The sequence below is a fragment of the Hyperolius riggenbachi genome, chromosome 5 (genome assembly GCF_040937935.1).
Source record: "Hyperolius riggenbachi isolate aHypRig1 chromosome 5, aHypRig1.pri, whole genome shotgun sequence".
In the NCBI taxonomy this organism is placed as follows: Eukaryota; Metazoa; Chordata; class Amphibia; order Anura; family Hyperoliidae; genus Hyperolius; species Hyperolius riggenbachi.
This window is the reverse complement of record NC_090650.1, coordinates 287,784,329-287,807,754: the sequence shown is the minus strand read 5'-3', so window position 1 is coordinate 287,807,754 and position 23,426 is coordinate 287,784,329. Positions and strand designations below refer to the sequence as shown.

Genomic DNA, 23,426 nt, shown 5'->3' with positions numbered 1-23,426 from the left:
ATTCTCAGTTTAGTAATCACCTGCTCCTCAGGTTGATAACTGCAGTACAGTCTGAATCACCTGCTCCTCAGGTTGATAGCTGCAGTACAGGCTGAATTACCTGCTCCTCAGGTAGATAGCTGCAATAGTCTTAATCACCTGCTCCTCAGGTAGATAGCTGCAATACAGTCTTAATCGCCTGCTCCTCAGGTGACTAGCTAATACGGTGCTGTCTGGATCTCCTGCCCCTCAGGTGGTCACCTGCTGCGGTGCAGTCTGAGTCACTCGCTCCACGGGTGATCAGTGTACGTTGTCTTACTGTGCATCACCCGCTCTTCGGGTGAACCTATCACTAACTCATCTGTGTCTCCAACCTGCTGGAGTACTGATTACAGTGTTCTTTAGAGATACCTCCTTCTACCAGCTCCTCTGGGATAGTGGGTATCTCTATCTATATTTACTGTTGCACCAAACACTTATCTTACACCTGGGTGTCCTGTGTCTTGCTATACTTGCATTATTGGTGATTCTGCAGATCACCACATAATCAGGTATAACATCTGTATTATTGGTAATACTGCAGATAACCAATAATTAGAAAATCTGTTGTTGCTGACACCGATCGTTACAGAACAGCAGACCAAACAATATGGACGCACTACGTAGTCAAGTTGAAGTCCTGACCACTGCGGTAAACGATCTTACCGGAGTTATCAATACCCAACAGACTCAGATCACCCAACTGTCTGGGACAGTTCAGGTACTTCAAACGACTATTGAAGCAGTGCGATCCCCTCCAGTAACGGACCTTCTCATGCCCGTACCAGAGAAGTTTTCTGGACATAGATCTGACTTTCAGAATTTTAGAAATCGTGTGCTATCCTATTTTGAGTTAAGGCCTAATCTGTCAGGATCTGAGAACCAGAGGGTAATATTTATAAAGACTCTTTTGTCAGGAGATTCACAAACATGGGCATATGGTCTGTATGCAGAGCATGAGGCTTTATCCTCAGTTCAGCAGTTTTTTAAGGCCATGGCCGTTATTTACGATGATCCGGACGTGGCTATTACGGCTGAGAGGAAGCTAAAGACTCTCAGGCAGGGTCGTAATCCGGTGGAGAATTATGCCGCAGAGTTTAGGAGGTGGGCTGTGTCAGCTAGATGGGGAACGTATGCCTTATTAGATTGTTTCCTGTCAGGGTTGTCCGATGCAGTTTCTGATTTGATGCTAGGGCATCCTGAGCCTAAATCCCTGGACGAGGCAATTTCATTGGCCGTGCGGATTGATCGCCGCATTTGCTATCAAAAACTAACCTGTGGGAAAAACGCTTTAAGATCTATTTCCTACGCCTCTTCTACACCTCCATCACCACAAGATGAGCCGATGCAAATCGGTCATTCTAGGTTAACTCAAGTGGAAAAGAATCGCAGAAGTTCAGAGAGAATCTGCCTATATTGTTCTGAGGAGGGTAACATTGTCCAGAACTGTCCTAAAAAATTGGGAAACGCTGCCGCCTAGGTTTAGTCAGAGGTAATGCCCTAAGCGAGCCGTTGGTACCTCTAAATAATAATCGTTTGTTCCTTCCCTGCTCCATTACCTGGGAGGGTCGGGCCACGCCCACAGAAGCGTTTGCAGACTCAGGTTCTGCAGCCAATGTTATAGATTATGACTTTGTCAAAAAATTGGGGATTCCCTTACTCCCGTTAGACCGTCAGATTCTGATCACGGCAGTAGATGACTCTTCGTTACAATGTGGACAGCCTCTTTCCCAGACTCCCTTGTTATTGTGTGAAATAGGGGTTCTACATAAGGAGAAACTACAGTTCTTTGTCCTGCAAATGGCAACTTCTACCATAATCCTCAGTATGCCTTGGTTGCAACTACACTCCCCTCAGATCGACTGGGCCCCAGGTCAGCTACAGAGCTGGTCAGCCCATTGTCATCATCATTGGTTAGAGAAAGTTGCTGCTTGAGTCACCAAGGTTCAGGTGAAATGGGTGCCAGTGCAGTACGCAGAATTTTCTGACGTGTTTTGCCTCAAATCAGCAGATAAACTCCGGAGTTTTGACTGTCCCATAGAGCAGAAATCAGGTTGTATGCCTCCTAGAGGTCATCTTTATAATCTGTCGGGGCCAGAGAAGCTGGCAATGCAGGAATACATTAAGGAAAACTTGGCCAAGGGCTTTATCCGTCCTTCCCGGTCACCTGCTGGGGCTGCATTCTTTTTTGTACAGAAAAAGGACGGTGGGCTTCGACCCTGTATTGACTATCGAGGGTTAAATAAGATCACAGTAAAGAATCGTTATCCACTGCCGTTGATTGCCGACTTGTTTGCCCAAGTTACCAATGCCAGTATTTTTTCTAAGTTGGACTTACGAGGGGCATACAACCTTGTTCGCATTAGGGACGGTGACGAAAGGAAGACGGCATTCAACACGCCTGACGGGCATTACGAGTATCTGGTCATGCCCTTCGGGTTGTGTAATGCCCCTGCCGTTTTCCAAGAGTTGATCATAGAAGTTTTTAGAGAAGTTCTAGGGAAATTTGTTCTAGTGTATCTGGACGATATACTGATTTTTTCACCCAATCTGACAGAATATCGGAAACACGTGAAGTTTGTGTTGAGAAAATTGAGGCAGAACTCCTTGTATGCAAAGTTAGAGAAGTGCCTGTTCGAAGTCACTAAAGTCCCTTTTTTGGGATATATTATTTCCACTTCAGGTCTCTCCATGGACCCTGAAAAAGTCTCTGCTGTATTGGAGTGGCCTCAACCCGTAGGATTGAAGGCACTCCAAAGGTTTCTGGGCTTTGCCAATTACTACAGGAAGTTCATCAAAAAGATTTTCTTCTGTGGTGTCACCCCTCACCAACCTCACCAAAAAAGGGGCTGACACTTACCATTGGTCAGCAGACGCACAGTCTGCCTTTGCTACATTGAAAAGGTTATTTTGTTTTGCTCCCATTTTGAGACACGTAGATGTCACCTTCCCCTTCATCCTTGAGGTGGATGCATCAGAGATTGGGGTTGGGGCTGTGCTGTCTCAGCGCTCTGGCCTTCAAGGCAAACTGCATCCCTGTGCCTTCTTTTCTCGTAGGTTCTCTCCAGCCGAGAGGAACTACAATATCAGCAATCGGGAGCTCTTGGCCATTAAATTATCCTTTGAGGAATGGCGTCATTGGCTTGAAGGTCCAGAACATACGTTTACTGTTTATACTGATCACAAAAATTTGGAGTACATCGAGGGGGCCAAAAGGCTTAGCCCCCGACAGGCTCGCTGGTCCTTGTTCTTTTCAAGGTTCAGATTTATTATAACGTATACTCCAGGCAGTAAGGATGTCAAAGCAGATGCATTATCTAGGTGCTTTGAGGCCGAGACAGTTCAGCCAGCAACCCCTGAGACCATTTTACCTCAAAGATTGGTGGTGGCCGCCACGGAAATTTGGCAGGATTGGGCGCTTACCTTAGGGCCCTACCAGCAGGATATCCCAGAAGGGAAGCCCGAGGGGGTACTGTTTGTGCCACTTCTCTTTCGCTTACAACTCCTACAGTTGTTTCACGCCCATAAGAATGCAGGGCATCTCAGGGCTGCTCGAACTCAGGATCTACTGGCCAGATGTGTATGGTGGCCTTCTTTGGCACTTGATTGCAAGGATGTGCTTGGAAGAACAAAGAGAAATCGAGAGCCCGATATGGTGTAGTATTGTTAAGTTGGTTGTGGTTAAAAGCAAAATATTTAGATATACTCACAAACATGGGTTACCCATAGGCAACCACTTCAAGTGCAGGTGGGGAGTATTAGAACCTGACCCCACTCAGGTTTTTAAGATGTCGCTCTCTGTAGATAGGAAACGGGGTAGCACCCCTCCACCGAGGGTGGACTCAAGATTTCAGCAAGGCTTGGTGTACAGAGGCGCCAGAGTAGAATAAAAACGCCTAAAAACCGTCCAAAAGAGGGGGATGTCCAGGCGGACCCACCTCCCTCAAAAATATAAAACTCAATTGAGTCACAATACATCAACACAAAAATATTTTATTGAACTCCACTCAGTGCAACGCGCCTCGCAGGTGCGGTCCTGCCCCACCAGGCAAACAGGAGTATAACTCAATGGGTCTAGATGCAGAAGTGAGCGCCTCTGTCCTGACAGAGGCGCTCACTTCTGCATCTAGACCCATTGAGTTATACTCCTGTTTGCCTGGTGGGGCAGGACCGCACCTGCGAGGCGCGTTGCACTGAGTGGAGTTCAATAAAATATTTTTGTGTTGATGTATTGTGACTCAATTGAGTTTTATATTTTTGAGGGAGGTGGGTCCGCCTGGACATCCCCCTCTTTTGGACGGTTTTTAGGCGTTTTTATTCTACTCTGGCGCCTCTGTACACCAAGCCTTGCTGAAATCTTGATTGCAAGGAGTTTGTGAGAGAGTGCTCTGTGTGTGCCAGAAATAAGCCCTCTCGTCAAGCACCAGTAGGTATGCTACAACCGTTGCCAGTGCCAAGTGAACCATGGACTCATTTGTCTATGGACTCCCCAGGTCTGAGGGCAAGACGGTCATCTGGGTGGTAGTTGATAGGTTCAGTAAAATGGCTCATTTCGTCCCATTGAAAGGACTCCCCTTGGCCCAGGAATTGGCTGATCTCTTCATCCAGCACATTTTCCGGCTACATGGCATTCCGGAGAATGTGGTGTCAGATAGGGGAGTCCAGTTTGTGTCTAAATTCTGGAGAGCCTTTTGCCAACAGCTCGGTATGGACTTGTCATTTTCATCAGGCTACCACCCACAGACCAACGGACAGACTGAGAGAGTTAACCAGTCCCTGGAGCAATTTCTCAGGTGTTATGTAGCAGATGCCCAGTCAGACTGGGTAAAGTTCTTGCCATTTGCGGAATTTGCACATAATAACCTGAAGAGTTCTTCTTCAGGTTTTTCTCCTTTTCAGGTAGTCTCAGGGAGATCTCCCAAATTCTCTCCTTTACCAGTGGCATCCTCCCTTTCCCGGCTCTAGAGGATTGGCAAAGGGCATTGAAGGAAGTCTGGGTGCTTGTAAAAAGGAATCTAGGAAAAGCCTTTCAGACGCAGAAAAAACAGGGAGATCAAAGGCGGTCTGTTGAATGGAAGTTTTCTCCAGGAGACATGGTGTGGGTGTCTACTCAGCATCTGGCGTTAAAGCAACCATCACCCAAGTTGGGACCCAGATTTGTAGGCCCATACCCGGTGTCCAAAAGAATTAATGATGTGACATATATGATTGATCTCCCAGCCAGCATGAGAGGTGTGAGATAATTTCATGTTTCCTTGTTGAAGCCTGCTGTGCAGGTGGATTCCTCTCTTCCCCCCCTCCCCTGTGATGATTGACGATCAACTTGAGTATGAGATCGAGAAGATTTTGGATTCTTGATTAGTGCAGAATTCTTTACAGTACCTGGTCCATTGGAAGGGGTATAGTCTAGAGGAGAGAACTTGGGTTCCGGATTACCGCATGCATGCCGAGGATCTAAAGAAAGAGTTTCATGTGCGATACCCTGAAAAACCGTGTAAGAAGTGTCCGGGCTCCACTCCTCGGGGGGGGGGGGGGGGGGTACTGTAAAGCATAGCGGAGATGCCGCCGCAAAAGGGAGCGGCATGGCGGCTATCTCCGCGTCTCAGCCGGCGGTTTCCGCCGCGCGGGTACATGATGGAGTTGTGCCTGGGACTATGGTGAATACGGGGGAGGCCACCGCAGCGCTGAGCGGCATGGCAGCTGTCCCCACGTCTCAGCCAGTGGCCTCCACCGCGCTGTTACATGATGGAACTTTGCCTGGTCCCTCAGTCGCACATAGACTGAGGTCTACTCGCGTGCGTGCGCACAGACAGGACCTTTATGCAAGCAGAAGGGGAATCAGCTGATCAGCCGGTCAGCTGACTCCAACACTGATCCTGATTGGCTGAGTGACTGGGGCGGTGCTAAGGAGCGCTCCCAGTATATATAGGACATGCCTGTCAGTTGTTCCTCGTCCGCTGTTGCATATGCTACGTGTTAGCACTCAGACCATTAGTCAGATCTGAAAGTGTGCTAGAACCAGCAGGAGCTGGGGATCCACACTTAGCCAGATTCTGTTGATAGCTTAAAGTACTAATTGAATTCTATTATTTGTTATGACCCTCTGCTAGCCTTGACTACTCTTCTGTCTTTTGATTCTGTGCCTTTGCCTATCTGATCTAGTTGCCGACTTAGCTTATACCTCACTTTGATTCAGTCTTCTGCCTTTGTACTGTATCTGTCCGTGTGTTGCCGAACCTGCTTGTCTGACTCTTCTGCCCTCACCAGTGAGCTTAGTCCTGGTGAGGGATTCTCAGTTTAGTAATCACCTGCTCCTCAGGTTGATAACTGCAGTACAGTCTTAATCACCTGCTCCTCAGATTGATAGCTGCAGTATAGTCTGAATCACCTGCTCCTCAGGTTTATAGCCGCAATACAGTCTGAATTACCTGCTCCTCAGGTAGATAGCTGCAGTACAGTCTTAATCACCTGCTCCTCAGGTAGATAGCTGCAATACAGTCTTAATCGCCTGCTCCTCAGGTGACTAGCTACTACGGTGCTGTCTGGATCTCCTGCCCCTCAGGTGGTCACCTGCTGCGGTGCAGTCTGGGTCACTCGCTCCACGGGTGATCAGTGTATGTTGTCTTACTGTGCATCACCCGCTCCTCGGGTGAACCTATCACTAACTCATCTGTGTCTCCAGCCTGCTGAAGTACTGATTACAGTGTTCTTTAGAGATACCTCCTTCTACCAGCTCCTCTGGGATAGTGGGTATCTCTATCTATATTTACTGTTGCACCAAACACTTATCTTACACCTGGGTGTCCTGTGTCTTGCTATACTTGCATTATTGGTGATTCTGCAGATCACCACATAATCAGGTATAACATCTGTATTATTGGTGATACTGCAGATCACCAATAATCAGAAAATCTGTTCTTGCTGACACCGATCGTTACAATTTTATAACAGTTAATAAACTGATTTTGATAATTTTTGAATATATTTGTTTATGTGTAGTGATTTAAATCACCTATAGCCTTTACTGCCTCTCCTTTTTTTGTGCACATTGTGCATAGGACTACATCTGCTTAAGTGAATCTGTAAACATTATATGTTTATTTATTTTTCCGGTCTGGTTTCATTCAATAGCTGTGTGAACAAGAAAAATAAGAATGTTCATTGTTTTCCACGGTGCTACAGTCGGCTGAAAATAGGGTAAAGAGTTCTACTCAAGAGCAACTTGTTTCATTGTTAAAGATTCTAAATTAATTAAAGTAATTAATGGTGTGCCTTTTTATAGGAGCACGACTAAATATAACCTTTTTTGCAAAAGATATATTGGGCTGATTTTGCCTAAAAATAAAGCTCTTAGATAACTTTTTTTCTAATACTTAAAGCCTCTGAATTCACAATTCCAAATGTCTTCCTAACATGAAAAAGAATCCTTTGTATTGTTCTTCATGTTCCCATGTCTTTTTACTACAGCTGGTTCAAGTGAGTTCAGTAGTACAGCTCTCACATACCTCTTTAGTTCCAAGAACAAAGACTCATCCAAGGTTACTGAGTTGGGTGCTCAAAAAGGTAAATTAATTCTATGTTTATACTGAATTCAGATGGTAATAGTTTTTTCTTAAGTGTTTTCACTGAGAATCTTCAGCTATTTTTAGCAAGCGCAGCATTGAACTATATGCACCCTCAAATAACCAGTCTTTAGAAAAGTATGCCCTTTTTAAGAGTGAAAACAAACTTAAAAAGGAAAGACTAATCAAAAGGATTTATACTTTTAAACAGTGACAAAAGGCTTCTTTAATGTCCAATAATCTTACCATACAAAACAAACGCCTGGATCTGAAACTAATTAATTAGATTACATTATTCCAAATTCTCATTTGGAAATTTAGCTACAGCCCTACGAATTGTATTTGCTCTGCGACCTGTGTGATCACAAACAAAATGAGAGCAATGAGTGCATATGAATATGAAGAGAATTAATTATTTAGAAAACTTAATCAACAATTACTATTAGTAATGAGTGAAACATTAAAAATGCTCTTTGCAGTCATTCACGTGTTTAGGACTACTATTAATTTTGTGGCGATTTTTGCCCATGGCAATCTTAAACACATAGGAAAGCGTTAGAAAGCTTGGTGTATGTGAGTGTGTGTTTGTTTGTGTGTATGTGTGTGTGTAAGTGTGCATGTGTATTTGTGTGTGTGTGTGTGTATATGTACAGGGGCGTACCTAGAAATCCCCGGGCCCCCCTGAAAATAAAAATTCGGGCCCCCGCCCCCTAGGGCCCGCTCAGGGACTTTTGGGGGGCAGGAGGGGTCGCAGCATAAGAGGAGAGTGTGGCAGATCGGTGGGGAGGGGGAAATCTCCCCCCCTCCCTCACCTCGGGCTCTCCTCTCAGCGCCCCCCCCTCCTGCAAGCAATCATTGGTGGCAGCGGGCAGGCAGCAGCAGCAGCAGCGGCGGCGGCAACTGAATACATTACCTCATTCTCGCCTGAACTCTTCCGTTCCCTAAGAGCAACTTCCTGTGTAAACTGCAGGGGTCGCATCCACTATTGTTACGCCAGTGTATGTGTGTATGTGTGTGTACATGTGTGTATGTGTGTGTGTGTGTGTGTATGTGTGTATGTGTGTATGTGTATGTGTGTGTAAGAGGGGGAGCGCTGAGAGGAGAGCCCGAGGTGAGGGAGGGGGGATTTTCCCCCTCCCCACCGATCTGTCACACTCTCCTCTTATGCTGCAAACCCTCCTGCCCCCCAAAAGTCCCTGAGTGGGCCCTAGGGCCCCCCCAACCCCCCGTGACGGCAGGGGTCACATCCCCTATTGTTACGCCAGTGTATGTGTGTGTGCATGTGTGTATGTGTGTGTGTGTGTGTATGTGTATGGGTGTGTGTGTGTGTGTGTGTGTGTAAGTGTGTGTGTGTGTAAGTGTGTGTGAGTGCATGTGTGTGTGTATATGTGTGTGTGTGTGTGTGTATGTGTGTGTGTATGTGTGTGTGTGTGTGTGTGTGTGTGTGTGTGTGTGTGTGTGTGTGTGTGTGTGTGTGTGTTTTGTGGAAGATCTAAAAAGAATGTTTCTCACTAATGATGTAAAATGATGTAGGAACACATTCATTGTGGACCAGCATACATATAATCGGGTATGATGAGTGCAACAACCTTTTCTGTTGTCTACCAAGTAATCAACAAGCCATTCCTTCAAACTATACTTAACTCAGCTGCTCCACCTCTCTTCTTGTTCATTAACCAATGCTAAGCTCTTCATTGGCTTCCAGTTACCCAAAGGTTCAACTTCAAAATCCTAGCTTGAACCTACAAAGTTCATCACAATCTTTATCTCCTACACATCTCTTCACTAGTTTCCTCTAAGCATTTAAGCTTCTATTCACAATTAGATTTACCTCTTTACTTTTACTTTTCAAAGGCTTATCTCATCCTCTATAATTCCATTTCCAAAACACATCTGTTACTCTCCAATCCTTAAAGAGAACCCGGGGTGGGATTTAATTATGTTACTGGGGCACAGAGGCTGGTTGTGCACACTAACACCAGCCTCTGTTGCCCCATGGTGTGCCTCCAGGACCCCCCTGCGCACTCCTGGAAACACTTAACTGTATGTTACTGAACGGGGGGGGGGGGTGGGCACTTGGGGGGCACAGTGATTCCCATGGAGGGCCAGTGCCTAAGTGTAGCGCTGTCCCTGCAATACATAAGTTGTGGAGCTTCATTTTATTTAATATTCTACATTGTGAGGATCTTGGTTAGAGGCTGGAAGGGAATGGCCTAGATTGGACTATGTGCCTATATGCACAGGTGAGATTAGAGGGTGCACTTAAACGTTTTAAAGAGAACCCGAGGTGGGATTTAATTATGTTAGTGGGGCACAGAGGCTGGTTGTGCACACTAAAACCAGCCTCTGTTGCCCCATGGTGTGCCTCCAGGACCCCCCTGCACGCCGCTATACCCCCCGCAGTGCTAGCGACATGCAGCGTGTCGCCAGCACAATGTTTACCTAAGCCTGTCTGTTAGCGCCACTCCTCCGCCTCCTCTGTATCGGCGCTACCCGCCCGCGTCCCCTCCCTCCCACTGATTGGAGGGAAGTGACGCGGGCAAGTAGCACCGATACGGAGGAGGCGGGGGAGCGGCGCTAACAGACAGGCAGAGGTAAACATTGTTCTGGCGACACGCTACGTGTCGCTAGCACTGCGGGGGGTATAGCGGCGTGCAGGGGGGTCCTGGAGGCACACCATGGGGCAACAGAGGCTGGTTTTAGTGTGCACAACCAGCCTCTGTGCCCCACTAACATAATTAAATCCCACCTCGGGTTCTCTTTAAAACGTTTAAGTGCACCCTCTAATCTCACCTGTGCATATAGGCACATAGTCCAATCTAGGCCATTCCCTTCCAGCCTCTAACCAAGATCCTCACAATGTAGAATATTAAATAAAATGAAGCTCCACAACTTATGTATTGCAGGGACAGCGCTACACTTAGGCACTGGCCCTCCATGGGAATCACTGTGCCCCCCAAGTGCCCACCCCCCCCCCCGTTCAGTAACATACAGTTAAGTGTTTCCAGGAGTATACACTGAACAGGATAGGGTCTGTATAAAACTGTAGGCCTGAGCCTATGTAGGTGTTGAGTAAACCAAGGGTCCTATCTGTTTGCCATAAATACCTCACAATCTTCAGATAATTAACATACAGTATCTGAATGACACTTAGGTATTTGCAATAGCTAAAGCTCACCATAAGTTTTGATCACCCAAATGGGCCCCACCAGCCAGCCATCATCCCCCCTTTGTGTCCCCCTCAAAAAATTGGAAGCGAGAGCCGCCACTGTGTATTGCCTCACCTGTTATTTACAACCCCTGAGACAAAACTAACCACAGTTTTCCAAAAAAAAAACATGTCTCCCAGAGACTTATGTAACACGTAGTAATGAGCTTGAATTTTTGCCAAAGTCATTTTCACATCAAAATTTTCACATTTTTGTTTGACTCTGGGTGTTTTGTAATATACACATTTTTTGAAAATACGGACTTTCTTGAAAATGTGTTTTTCCATTGACTTCAATGCATTTTGGGAAGAAATATTTTCGCATACATACCCATACATTACCATACATTTTTGAATATATACTGATAAGTGTGAAAATGTGTCACCCACCCACTTTGTCAAATGCTGTTTACGCAAACATTGTAAGTGCAATTGCTAAATACACTGAGGAAGATCTATAACAATAAACTGCACACCCCCTCCCCCTCTTCCTTATATTAGCCCACCAGGATTCCTGAGCTGGCTGCTACCACTGCAATCACCTCCCTTAACTTTACTGTGCTCCCTGGGGCCCCTGCACCATTTTTTGTCAGAATAGCAACTCACCTGTCTGGTATGCTGCTACAGTCCATGCACAACTCTTCCCAGTGATGTATGTTATGTGTCATGAGTAATGGAATGCAATGGATCATGGAGAAGAGGCAGCCAGTGGAGATGAAGACAAGGAGCATCGACAGAGCAGCGTGGTGGAATAGGTGAGCTGTTACGCTGACAAAACTTTGCAGAGGCTCCGGGGAGCACAAGTCAGGAGGATAACCGGGGTGGAGGGAGGGAAAGCAGCTCTTTAGGACCCTTGGGCATTTGCCCCATTTGCCTCTATGGTAGCACGAGACCTTTACTTAAGGTGTGTTGTGAAAGATAGTGTAGGACCCAAGAAAATAAAGTGAAGAAGTATAGTAGGACAAGAAGATCATTTTCCTAGTCTGCATTTTACTAGTGTATTATTTCACCGAACACTGTCTTTTCACTTAACATTCCACATACATATATTATAAATGAAAGGTTTGATTTTACTATTCTGCATGATACAGTTTGCTAGTGCATCATTGCACAGAGTGTTGTCTTTTTAGTGATCAGTGCTATTAAAAAGACCAACATGGAAAAATGAACATGAAGGGGCAACTGTAATAGTCTTATAGTGGGGTAGGCAAAGTAGTAAATTGTGTTCACAATTAGCACCAGCAGAACCAAGCAGGAATAGACTTTCACAGCTTCCAAGAAGTCAGTTATGCCTGCCATTTTTTTCACCTGGCTTTGACCATGCCTTACAACCTCCTAATCAACACAATCTGGAGTGGAGGTAGTATATAATATGATATAGTTAGAACGGCTAACTCAAAGTACCTGCTCTTCATCCAAGACAGAGAGCAAACTAGTACTGGTAAGCTATGAACAGGCTCTATTTGCTTTCTCAGCTGAAAAATATCCCCAAAAGTTTGAAGCAGTTGACAGTGACAGGTGTACAACTCTGGAGAACCGTTTCAGCATAGCATATTTAGCCCAGTGAGGATTCAGTACACACAGCCAGAAGGAAAGTACCAAGATATACCATGCACTGATGCTCTACAATGCACACACAATTTCTGAGGTCTTCTTTTCTGGTAGTCCTTGTGCCATGTGCACTTAGACAAGGCCATTTGTGCCAATGGTGTTATCCTGCTAACAGTGGTTCATCCTTAGAGATGACCCAAACGGTTCGCTGGCGAACTTGTTCACGCGAATCTGAGTGGTTCGCGTTTGCGGCGATCCGCGAATACATAGCGAGTTCGACCCGCCCCCTATACCACATCATTGGACTAAACTTTGACATCACAGTCAGCAGACACATAGCAGCCAATCAGGCTGCACTCCCTCCTGTACCCCCCTATAAAAACACTGCAGCGTCGGCCATGTTCTCACTCTGCTGATCTTGCTATAGTGAGAGGAAGGGACAGAGCTTGCTGGAGATAGGAAAAGAGTTAGTTAGGCTGTTGTTAGCTTGCTCCTTGCTTATATTTGTTGCTGAAAGAACCCCAAAACAGTTCTTTTGAGAGCTAAAGTTCTTCTGATGTGTTTTTTTTTGTGTGTGCCACAGTGACTGACACTTCATATATACTACAGCCCTGTCTGTCACAGCTGACCCTTGCTGTACTGTGCCAGGCTCAGCACCCTGTATTATACCAGTCACTGTATACCTTTCACAGCATCTGTGTGACTGCACACTGTATTATACCAGTCACTGCATACCTTTCAATGCATCTGTGTGACTGCACGCTGTATTATACCAGTCACTGCATACCTTTCATGGCATCTGTGTGACTGCACACTGTACTATACCAGTCACTGTATACCTTTCACGGCATCTGTGTGACTGCACACTGTTTTATTCCAGTCACTGCATACCTTTCACTGCATCTCTGTGACTGCACACTGTATTATACCAGTCACTGCATACCTTTCATGGCATCTGTGTGACTGCACACTGTATTATACCAGTCACTGCATACCTTTCACTGCATCTGGGTGAATGCACACTGTGTTATACCAGTCACTGTATACCTTTCACAGCATCTGTGTGACTGCACACTGTATTATACCAGTCACTGTATACCTTTCACGGCATCTGTGTGACTGCACACTGTTTTATTCCAGTCACTGCATACCTTTTACTGCATCTCTGTGACTGCACACTGTATTATACCAGTCACTGCATGCCTTTCACTGCACCTGTGTGACTGCACACTGTATTATACCAGTCACTGCATACCTTTCACTGCATCTGTGTGACTGCACACTGTATTATACCAGTCACTGCATATCTTTCACTGCATCTGTGTGACTGCACACTGTATTATACCAGCCACTGCATACCTTTCAGACAAAAGAAAAAGTGTGACTGCACACTGTCTTATACTAGTCACTGCATACCTTTTACTGCATCTGTGTGACTGCACGCTGTATTATACTAGTCACTGCATGCCTTTCACGGCATCTGTGTGACTGCACACTGTACTATTCCAGTCACGGTATACCTCTCATGGCATCTGTGTGACTGCACACTGTATTATACCAGTCACTGTATACCATTCACTACATCTGTGTGACTGCTTTCCTTGACTTGTGGGATTTAATATGTTCCTCATTTTATCTTATGTGTTTTATATTTTTGTATATTTGTATGTTTTTTACACGAGTAGATTTGGTACATGTGTAGGTTATCCGAGTGTATTTGCCCATCTCTATTTGCTCCTTACCCCCTTTGGGTGGAGTGATGGGCGGCCATAATGCACTGGGATTCCTACGTATATGGCCATTTAGCCAAAGTATTGTTAGCTATGATTAAGGACAGATAGTCTGAAACATGTTAGCTACTTAGATGTTGCCTTGGCTGTTATGGATACGTCCTTTTAATAAAGGTTACTTCTCATGACAAGTGCGGACCCTTCTTCTCCTTACTGTGTGACTGCACACTGTATTATACCAGTCAGTGCATATCTTTCACTGCATCTGTGGCTCCCTCTCTGGACTGGAATCAAACCCTGATTCCCCGGTCGTTACCCGTGGTCACCATGGTACTGAGAAAGTACCATGGAAAGTTTATCACACAGTTGAAGGAATGGCAGACTTGCCCTCCATAACAGATTCCTGTTGAAGGAACTGCCCAGAAAGCAGAAAAAGTAATTTAAAAAAATAGATGTAAGCTTTAAAGAGACTCTGTAACAAATTTTTCAGCCTTAGTTCTTCTATCCTATAAGTTCCTATGCCTGTTATAATGTGCTCTTACTTACTGCAGCCTTTCCTAATTGCACTGTCTCTGTAATAAATCTTATCTCCTTTCCTCTGTGGTGTCTGTCGGGCTAAGGCTTGCATGTGTGGAATGTGCAGGGCTGCTTGTGATTGGATAGAAGCGATACACACCCTCTGCAGGCCCCCTACACACTCTGTATGACTCACACACTCTGTTTATGTGAGCCTTTCACAAGCTGGTTAGTTTGTTTGTAAACACTGCCTAAAACTGTTAATTATAAGCCAGGATTGCAGCAGAGAGTGGCAGAAACAGCACAGAGGGGCACAGGAGAAAATAAGAAATAGAACGGTATGCTTTTTAGTGTAAGAATATTAGAGTACAGATTCTCTTTAACAATGGTAGAGAAAGAACCATTGAAAGTTGATAAGGCAGTCAGACATCTGAATGCATCGTCACGGGGACGTGCGATTGGCCCAAGGTTATCTAGTCAGCTCTTGTCGGCAGGTATTAGCTCTGGAATTACCACAGTTATCAAAGTAACATATATCAGGAAAAAAAATTGTAGAATTTTATAAGTAACTTGAATTTTCAATTATTCAAAAAAACAAACAAACGTATTTTTCAATTTTCATCATCATGGCCCGCACTCTCGCCAACATGCGCACGAGCACGGCCATCACTACACTAAAATTTCCACCGAGAGGACTGACAGTTTATATCCTGGGCTGGGAATGTCAACTGAAAACCCTTTGCGGCTGTTTGCGGCAGTGCGTTAAACAGTGAGTTTGGTCTGTCAGTGTGAAGCAGTACACTAATTACACTACTGGATCCATGTATACACACGCAAGATGTTTTAAAGCACTTTATGCCTCCAATTTAGGAATGCAATGTGATTTCTGCCCTTTAGGGATTATAACCCTGCTCTGCGTCAAATCCGTAATTTTCCCAGGGACTTTTGGCGCGTATCCCACTTTACCATGCCCCCCTCCAGGTGTTAGACCCCTTGAAACATCTTTTCCATCAATTTTGCGGCCAGAAACAGTGTCTGTAGTTTTTCAAGTTCACCTGCCCATTGAAGTCTATTGTGGTTCGCTGAGTTCTATGGTTTGCACACTTTTGCAGAAGTTCGCGTTCGCGGTCCGCGAACCTAAAATCTGAGGTTCGGCCATCTCTATTCATCTTTGACAATTCAAACATGTACTTAATGTGCCGCATGCACTTGATAATAGTTAATTGCTTTTTACTGAGCTACCCAGGGTTACAAATGTTACTGAAAAAAGGTTGGTATAGTCTATGTTTATTATTGGTGGATTTTACACAGCCACTTCTTACTTGGCAGGACAGGAGCCCAGCACCAATAACATATGTCCCTGCATTCTGGGATTCTTATTTATATGTGCTGCAGTGCCTGTGCCAGGCCAGCAACAGAGAGAGAGAGCAACCATGGAGTATGTTGCCAAATATATGCAGATGAAAATCTGTCAAAAATATTTCCAAAATATGATGAAGCAACCTGAACGGTCAGTTCTGATCAAGCAGTCATCAGTGACCCCATTCCAATTGATTGCCAATCGGCACAGATATTTAGGCAACTCACCAACCGGAAGATGATATCCCAGTAAGAGGAGGAAGAGCTGATATTCTCTAAGTCTCTCTAGCAGTTCTACCTGAATAATGGCTAATGCTGCCACAGGGCAGGGACTTGGCCAAGAGAGAACAAAACAAGTTTCCAAGACTTTATATTTCCTTAACACATGTTTCCATCCATGCATGGAGGAAGAGGGTAGGAAGGAAGTAAAAGAAAGGGGATCTAAGGCACAGGAGAAGAGGAAGATAGGGGCATCCAAACTAGCAATTGTCCAATGGGAGAACTATCCAGCAACAGGAATGCACATATTAATTCTTGCAGATCTGAAACCCATGCCAAACAAATAGGAAGCAATGAACAGCATTGTGCTCACCACCAGGTGATGTCTAACAGATGCATTGCAGAGTTTTTTCAGGCAAACAAGGTTAACAATCTATAGCTTCCAAAGTGAAAACAGTGGATTTGTGGGTGTGCAAAATGTACAAGTGGCAGAATATGCTCTAAAGGTTCTAGCCTGCCTTGCAAAGGGTATTCAGTGCTGTTGCAAAGGAGAGGCATGATTGTGACTGGCATTTGCATCCACCTTGCTACTGGCATTGTGGACTGGACTTTATTAAAGTGAACCATTTTCATACCATTTATTAATTATTGTATTGAGATGAAATTGCAATTCACCATGTTAACACTAGTCACTTTATTGCTTTTATGCTAGGGACACTTTTGAAGCAGTATAGTAACCCCCACCTCTAGAAAATGTTAATAGTTTTTGTATTAGTTTTTAATGATTGAAGATATGTTGTTTTAAATAAAATGTCATACTTACTTAATATTGTGGCACCTATTATTGTCTGATTCCTACCTTGTCAATGGATAGTCTTGTTTCCTTCTTTGTTTTGCATTAATGGAGAAACAAAAATGCAATGATTGGGTCTCTCACCTGTATGGTAAGTAGCAGGACATGTGATACACCATTTATTATGACCTTGGATGTGGAAGGGGTCTGGCTTGAGAGGCTAAGAAAGGTCCAGTTCCCTGGAAGAACTAAGGATCCATCAGTCAGAGGTAAGGCATTACTTTTTTTTAGTCCATGTGAAGCCTAAAAAATGCAGCTGTTAAGATGTTAACAAATGTTTATTTATTTTTAACCTGGAATAAAAATGTATACTTTACCTCTGATTGACGGATCCTTAATCTTTCTTTGGGAAGAGCAGACATCCCATCGGTAAGCATAATGATCAATAGGTGAAATTATGTAGCACTGCCACTACCGACCCCTCTCAGGTTGCAATACAGTAAAAGGAGCACCGCAATCCAGTAGAAGGAGGAGCACCACTATAGAGCATTTTTTAATCTGCTGCTAGAGCAGACCAATTGACCAATGGGAATGCCAGTTGGCCCAATGGGGAGCTCATGTAATTTAGAGATGCTTTCACCAGACCTCCCCTTACTGTATTGTGGCCCAGGAGTTTATTTATTTTGGCTGGAAAACAGTTGGTGTAAAATGTCCATAGGATGCTTATACTCACGAAATTGTAGGTCAAAATCCATGTGCGGGGTATGTTTCACCTCAGATAGGACACCATGACCCTGCTCAGTGATGCATATGATTTATTTGGCCATTGCAAGACCTGAGAGATTAAAACTTTTCCAAATTGTGCACAGTGAACAGTACATATATCCAATTCTAGATTTCCAAGTTCTGCAATACATAGGAATTTGATGTTGTTAAGCTGAACAATAACAGGGACAACATTCAGCAACCAGGAAGCAATCAACAAAATTGAGTTTATATTGCCTTGGTGACATAATTTAGAACATATGCAGTGTTCCTGGCCAAGAATACCAAATGCACTGTCACTGAAGAGAATGTCTAGTTGCCAAGAGATGCCCCAGTTTTATTATAGACCGAATTAGTGATTTATATACAGAAAGTGTGGTAGACAGGCAGCAGTGGACTCAGAGCAAGCCATGGAATCTGTGTGGAGTGCTGTTTTGAGAACTGCTGTGCTGCTAACAAAGGCCGTATGGTTCACAGGGTTCGTCTTCTTTTCTTTCTTTCTTTTTTTTTTTTTGCATCAGTTTTATTTAGAAAGCCAGTCTTGAAGCTGTTGACATCTATTGTCGATAGTTTTACAAATAGCTATGAAAAGTTTATGATTTACAACAAGGGCATGTTTTCCACAACCTGCACCACATTACAAATGTTGTATAAAGTAAACATATTAGATAGCTAAACCGTATAAATACCATGCTAGTATTTTCATTTTTAAAACATAGGTTGATATTGTGCATTCAAAGATCAACTTTTAAATGTGTTATGCTATGTACAGTACGCATATAATGGTCATGAGGATTTTTTTTTAATTTTACTGAATAATAAACTGGCTTATGTAACCAGGTAGAAGATGTGCATATTTGTATTAGCAAGATACTGCCCCCTTGGGATGTTTCAAGAATAGTAAGAAGTGCACTTGAACATCAGTCTATTGACCTTGTCCATCTATTTAATTAGCAAAGGAAAAAAAGTCTTACTATCCCAGTGTAAACAGTCTCCTAGTCTTTTCAAACACTTTAAAGCTCGTCCCCTCAAAACTGTCAGCCAATGATATTGCAGACTACTGTATTCCCTTTTCTGAGCTACTCCATATAAAGGAGTTTATACCAACAAGCGTTTATACACTTTGCTGATTTATGATGTGCATATAGTCTACATAGATAACTATTGAATTCAGCATTATATATACTTTTGTCTATAGCTTGTTGAACAATTACATCTACTATGAAGACTTTTTCATTGCTCTTGCCTCTAAATGTACCTGAAACTTTCATATCTAAGGCATTTTTTCACACACCAGCCAAATGTGTTGGCCACACAAGAAGACATTTACCTTTTTCTTCCATCCCAGGTCCAGTTGACCTTCCAGGCATTGGAAGCCTCCTAAATCTTCTTTGGAATGGAGGTTTGCAAAATCAGCATGAGATTATGGTAAATATGTAGCCTGAACTTGTTATTGCAACCAATGTCACTAATGCGTTTTACTAAAATGTATCTTTAGTTTTACTTCTATTACCAATTATAATCCACTGGGACAAATACTAATACTACTTTTTTACTATTACTTGATGCTGCTATTATTATTAATAATGTTATTATAGACGTCACACTACACTACACTACTACACTACACTTTATATGCTACAGTTCACAAATATTAGCAATGTAATGAATGATGAGTTTTTGATTTAAACCAATAAAAAAATGGTAATTGCTGTTTTAATGCTCTTTAGCTAAAATACCATCAGCAGTTTGGTGGAGTTTTCAAGATGAACCTGGGATCTTTTAAGTCAGTACAAATTGGAGACCCAGTTTTATTAGAAACCTTTTTAAGAAGAGAAAGCATGTATCCCAAGAGAATGGAGATTAAACCCTGGAGACTGTACAGAGAGCACAGAGGGGAAGCTTTTGGTCTGCTTACATTGTAAGTATACATCATATTCATAGTTCAGATACTGTGTGTATATTAATACATAGATGTATCTCATTAGGAAATATTTTGATAGACAATGGATATTTTCTTGTGTTTACTTTTTTTTGCAGGTAGATGGCTGTAGTCTAAAATAATCACCACAGTGTAATTACAGTTATAGGTTAATACATTTACAGTATTAATACAAATAAATTCAGACTTATTTATTAATGTCAACCTAGACTGGTATTAAGATAAAAATGTTGTCTTTGTTAAATTGTAGTCAGCTTTATAAGATGTTGTCTGCACATTTCACATCCATAATTCACTCCCATGTATTAGGGTGAAGCCAGAATGAACAAGTGTACACTAGTCCACCAATATGACAGAAGATAGTAATTGAAAAGAGCACATCAATAATCTATTGTTTGTCAGATCTATGGATCCCAGCTCCAAAATGTTGATTATATGCAACTCCAGAGGAAACCTCATCTTTATTTCTCTCAAGATAAGGCTCCAGTGTATAAAACAGCCCAGATTCAACAGAGAAGGGTTGCTATGGTCACTGTGGTGCAACAACATGTATTGGAAGAGGATGATGATGGCTTTTGTCTTAAAGGGAAACTCCACTATTACTAAGAAAAGGGCAATTCCTCCAACTCTGCTCTGTTCACTGCAGTCATTAATGGGGGAAACAAACAAAGCACATTTTTTTTCAGTTTGCTTGCATGTAAGCATATCAAACATGTATATGTAGAACACAGATATTTCACAAGATTTATAACTGTAAACTGGTTATGTCCTAGATTGTTGCTAGTTAATAGATTAGTCCAGGTGTGACCAATTAGCAACAAAGCTCCTACTTTGTGCATTATCTTACTTGAGAAGCAAGAGTGGAAGTTTTTAAGAAATCCATACCCCACAAAGAGTACACATCCTGCAGAAAAGTGAAATTTCAGCTTCAGTTCACTTTGGAAAATATATATCCAGCTGCAAATTGAAAAAGAAATATGGTATTCCTTTTAATAACAGTACATTACAAAAAGTCTCCTGAAGCTGTGACATATCTTTATAACAATTTTTAATAGAATAGGAACCACACCAAGGGAGGCTTGTTTAACTTTGAAACAACTCTTTCCCATTAAGCAACACCTTCAAGAAAAACAAACCTCTGATTGGCCAGTTTGTATGTAAACAAAGACTCTGTTTGGCAATACATTTTGTCCAAGATCCTTGCATCCTTATGTCTGTTTACTTGAATTTTTGTTGAGTTTGAAAAAGTGGGTATACATAAGAGAAGATTACAATTTTTAGGGAAATAAATACGTTTAGGGATGTGGTGCATGGGTGGAGCCCTTTCCATATTTGTTGGATGCATTTTAGCTGAGGGGAAGCAATAAGTCCTCGTTGCTAGTGAAAATACGGACTGCAACTGAAGGGGACTGTAAGTAGCTAGTCTTGCAGCTTACCTTTTAGCAACAACAATAGACTCCTTCTATAACTGAAGCACTACTATTCATGCACAATGGGGTAGGCAAATGTATTTTCCATAGTCACGGAGGCACAGTCTCTATTATGAGAGAACAATGGGGTATTACTTCAAGACTATCACTAGAATAGTTTTTTTTTTCCTCATCTTTAGTTTTGGATATTCTGGAAAAAGATAAACAACCATGTCCCTGGGACTTGCATAAAAATTTTTGGCTAGGATATCAAAACTGAAAGTCCCATCCTGTGGTACTCCCAGGGATAGGAAATGAAAGTCAGACTCAACAATATTTTTCCGTCCTCTGCAAAAGAAAACAAAAACCTGTATTTGTTGAAATCTCTGTCTTTGAGCAGGTAGGTATGTTTTCCACACCAGAAAAAGTACCATAAACCAATCCCTAGGACAGTAATTACACACAAAAGAAATCTTAATTCCACACTGTGCTGTCCAAAACTAATAAATATATTTAAATTGGCTCACCCATCCATCCACTCTCCCATTCACCCACTCACCTACCTAGCTATCCACCCATCCATGCACCTATCCACCTATCAATCCATCCTTCCATCCATCCACTCGTCCAATCAACCACTCACCCACCCATCCATTTATTCACCAACTCACGCATCCAGCAACAATTCCTGCATTCATCCATCCATCCATGAAGCCCACCACCCACCATTTTACCCTCCCACCTATGCATTCACCCATCCATGCACCCACCTAATCAACCATCCATTCACCCACTCACCCATCCATATTTCCATCCATCCATCCACTCTCTAACCCATCCATCCACTCACTCACTCACTCACTCACTCAAAGTCCACTCACCCATCCACCCACTTAAACATCCACCTACCAACCCATTCAATCACCTATCTATCCATCCAAGATCCATCCACTCATCAATCCACCCAATCAATCAATCAATCAATCAATCAATCAATCAATCAATCAATCAAATCACTTATCCATTCACCTTTCCATCCATTTGTCTACCTAACCAACCATCCATTCACTCACTCACTCAAGTCACCAATCCATTCATCCCTAAAGCCATTCATCCACTCATCCACCCAACCACCCATTCATTCACACACTAATCCACCCATCCACCCACTCAACCATTCACCCACCAAATCATCCACCCACCACCCACCTATCCATCCACCCACCCATTAATCCAAGAGTTATCCATTCATCCATCCATTCATCCATCCACACACCCATCTCTCTATCCATCCATCCACACACCCATCCCTCTATCCATCAACCATCCACCCATCTATCCATCCACCCATCCAATCAACCAACCAACCATCTACCCACTCATCCATTTAATAATCACCCACCCATCCATTAAGCCACCCATACACCCTCCCACCTTTCAATTCACCCATCTATCCACTCACCCACCTACCCACCAACCATATATTCACCCACTCACCTATTCATCCATCCATCCATCCATCCATCCATCAATCCATCCATCCACTAACTCATCCACCCAATCATCCATCCATCCATCCATCCATCCATCCTTTTTTCTTTCTTTCTTTCTTTCTTTCTTTCTTTCTTTCTTTCTTTCTTTCTTTCTTTCTTTCTTTCTTTCTTTCTTTCTTTCTTTCTTTCTTTCTTTCTTTTTTTGCAATAGTCATACACATCTTTATCTGTATGTGATCACTTTGCAGGGAAGGAGAAGAATGGTATCATATGAGAAGGATTGTGCAAACTCATCTCATGAAGCCTAAAGAGATATCAAAAATGGATGTAAAGATTAATGAGGTGATTTCTCTTTCACACCATTCAATGAGAGAAACATAGATTAGCAGGATTGTTGTGCATTTCTAAGACAAGCAATGACACTAGCAAGTGTTCAAAGTTCACCAGGGTTTGGAAGAGGGGATGTGAGCAAGACAAAGTAAGTGGATCTGGTTCCCTGTCATATTTTGCAGACCTCAAATGGAGCATTGGCTGCTCCTCACAGGGACTCACTCTCTAATCTTACAATACTCTAGGGCCAATTTAGGGGAAAGCCATTTAACTTATCTGAATGTTTTTGGGTTGTGGAAGGAAACTGTAGTGCCCAGAGAAATCCCACGGTCACTATCTGCACAGAGTTTGCAAATCTACACAGAGTTTGTATGTTTCTCTGTGTCTGTGAGAGTTTCCTCCAGGCACTTCGGTTTCCTCCATGCACTCCCCAAAGCAAACAGGTAAGTAAATTGGCTTCCCCCTAAAATTGGCCCTAGACTATGATAGGATTACATTGTAACCCCCTTTTAAGGGGCAGTTAAATGAGAA

At 43.1% G+C, this 23,426-nt stretch overlaps 1 protein-coding gene across 1 annotated transcript in view; it reads left to right on the top strand.

Annotated features, from left to right (window-relative positions):
* The first annotated feature begins 628 nt into the window (after positions 1-628).
* LOC137519395 (1,25-dihydroxyvitamin D(3) 24-hydroxylase, mitochondrial-like) overlaps positions 629-23,426 on the top strand; it is a 54,321-nt gene continuing 31,523 nt past the window's right edge. Inside the window, exons 1-5 of the mRNA XM_068238349.1 lie at positions 629-1,122; positions 3,076-3,487; positions 7,486-7,494; positions 19,452-19,642; positions 22,814-22,907. Of these exons, the coding sequence (XP_068094450.1) occupies positions 629-1,122; positions 3,076-3,487; positions 7,486-7,494; positions 19,452-19,642; positions 22,814-22,907 (1,200 nt within the window). The remainder of the gene's footprint in view (positions 1,123-3,075; positions 3,488-7,485; positions 7,495-19,451; positions 19,643-22,813; positions 22,908-23,426) is intronic.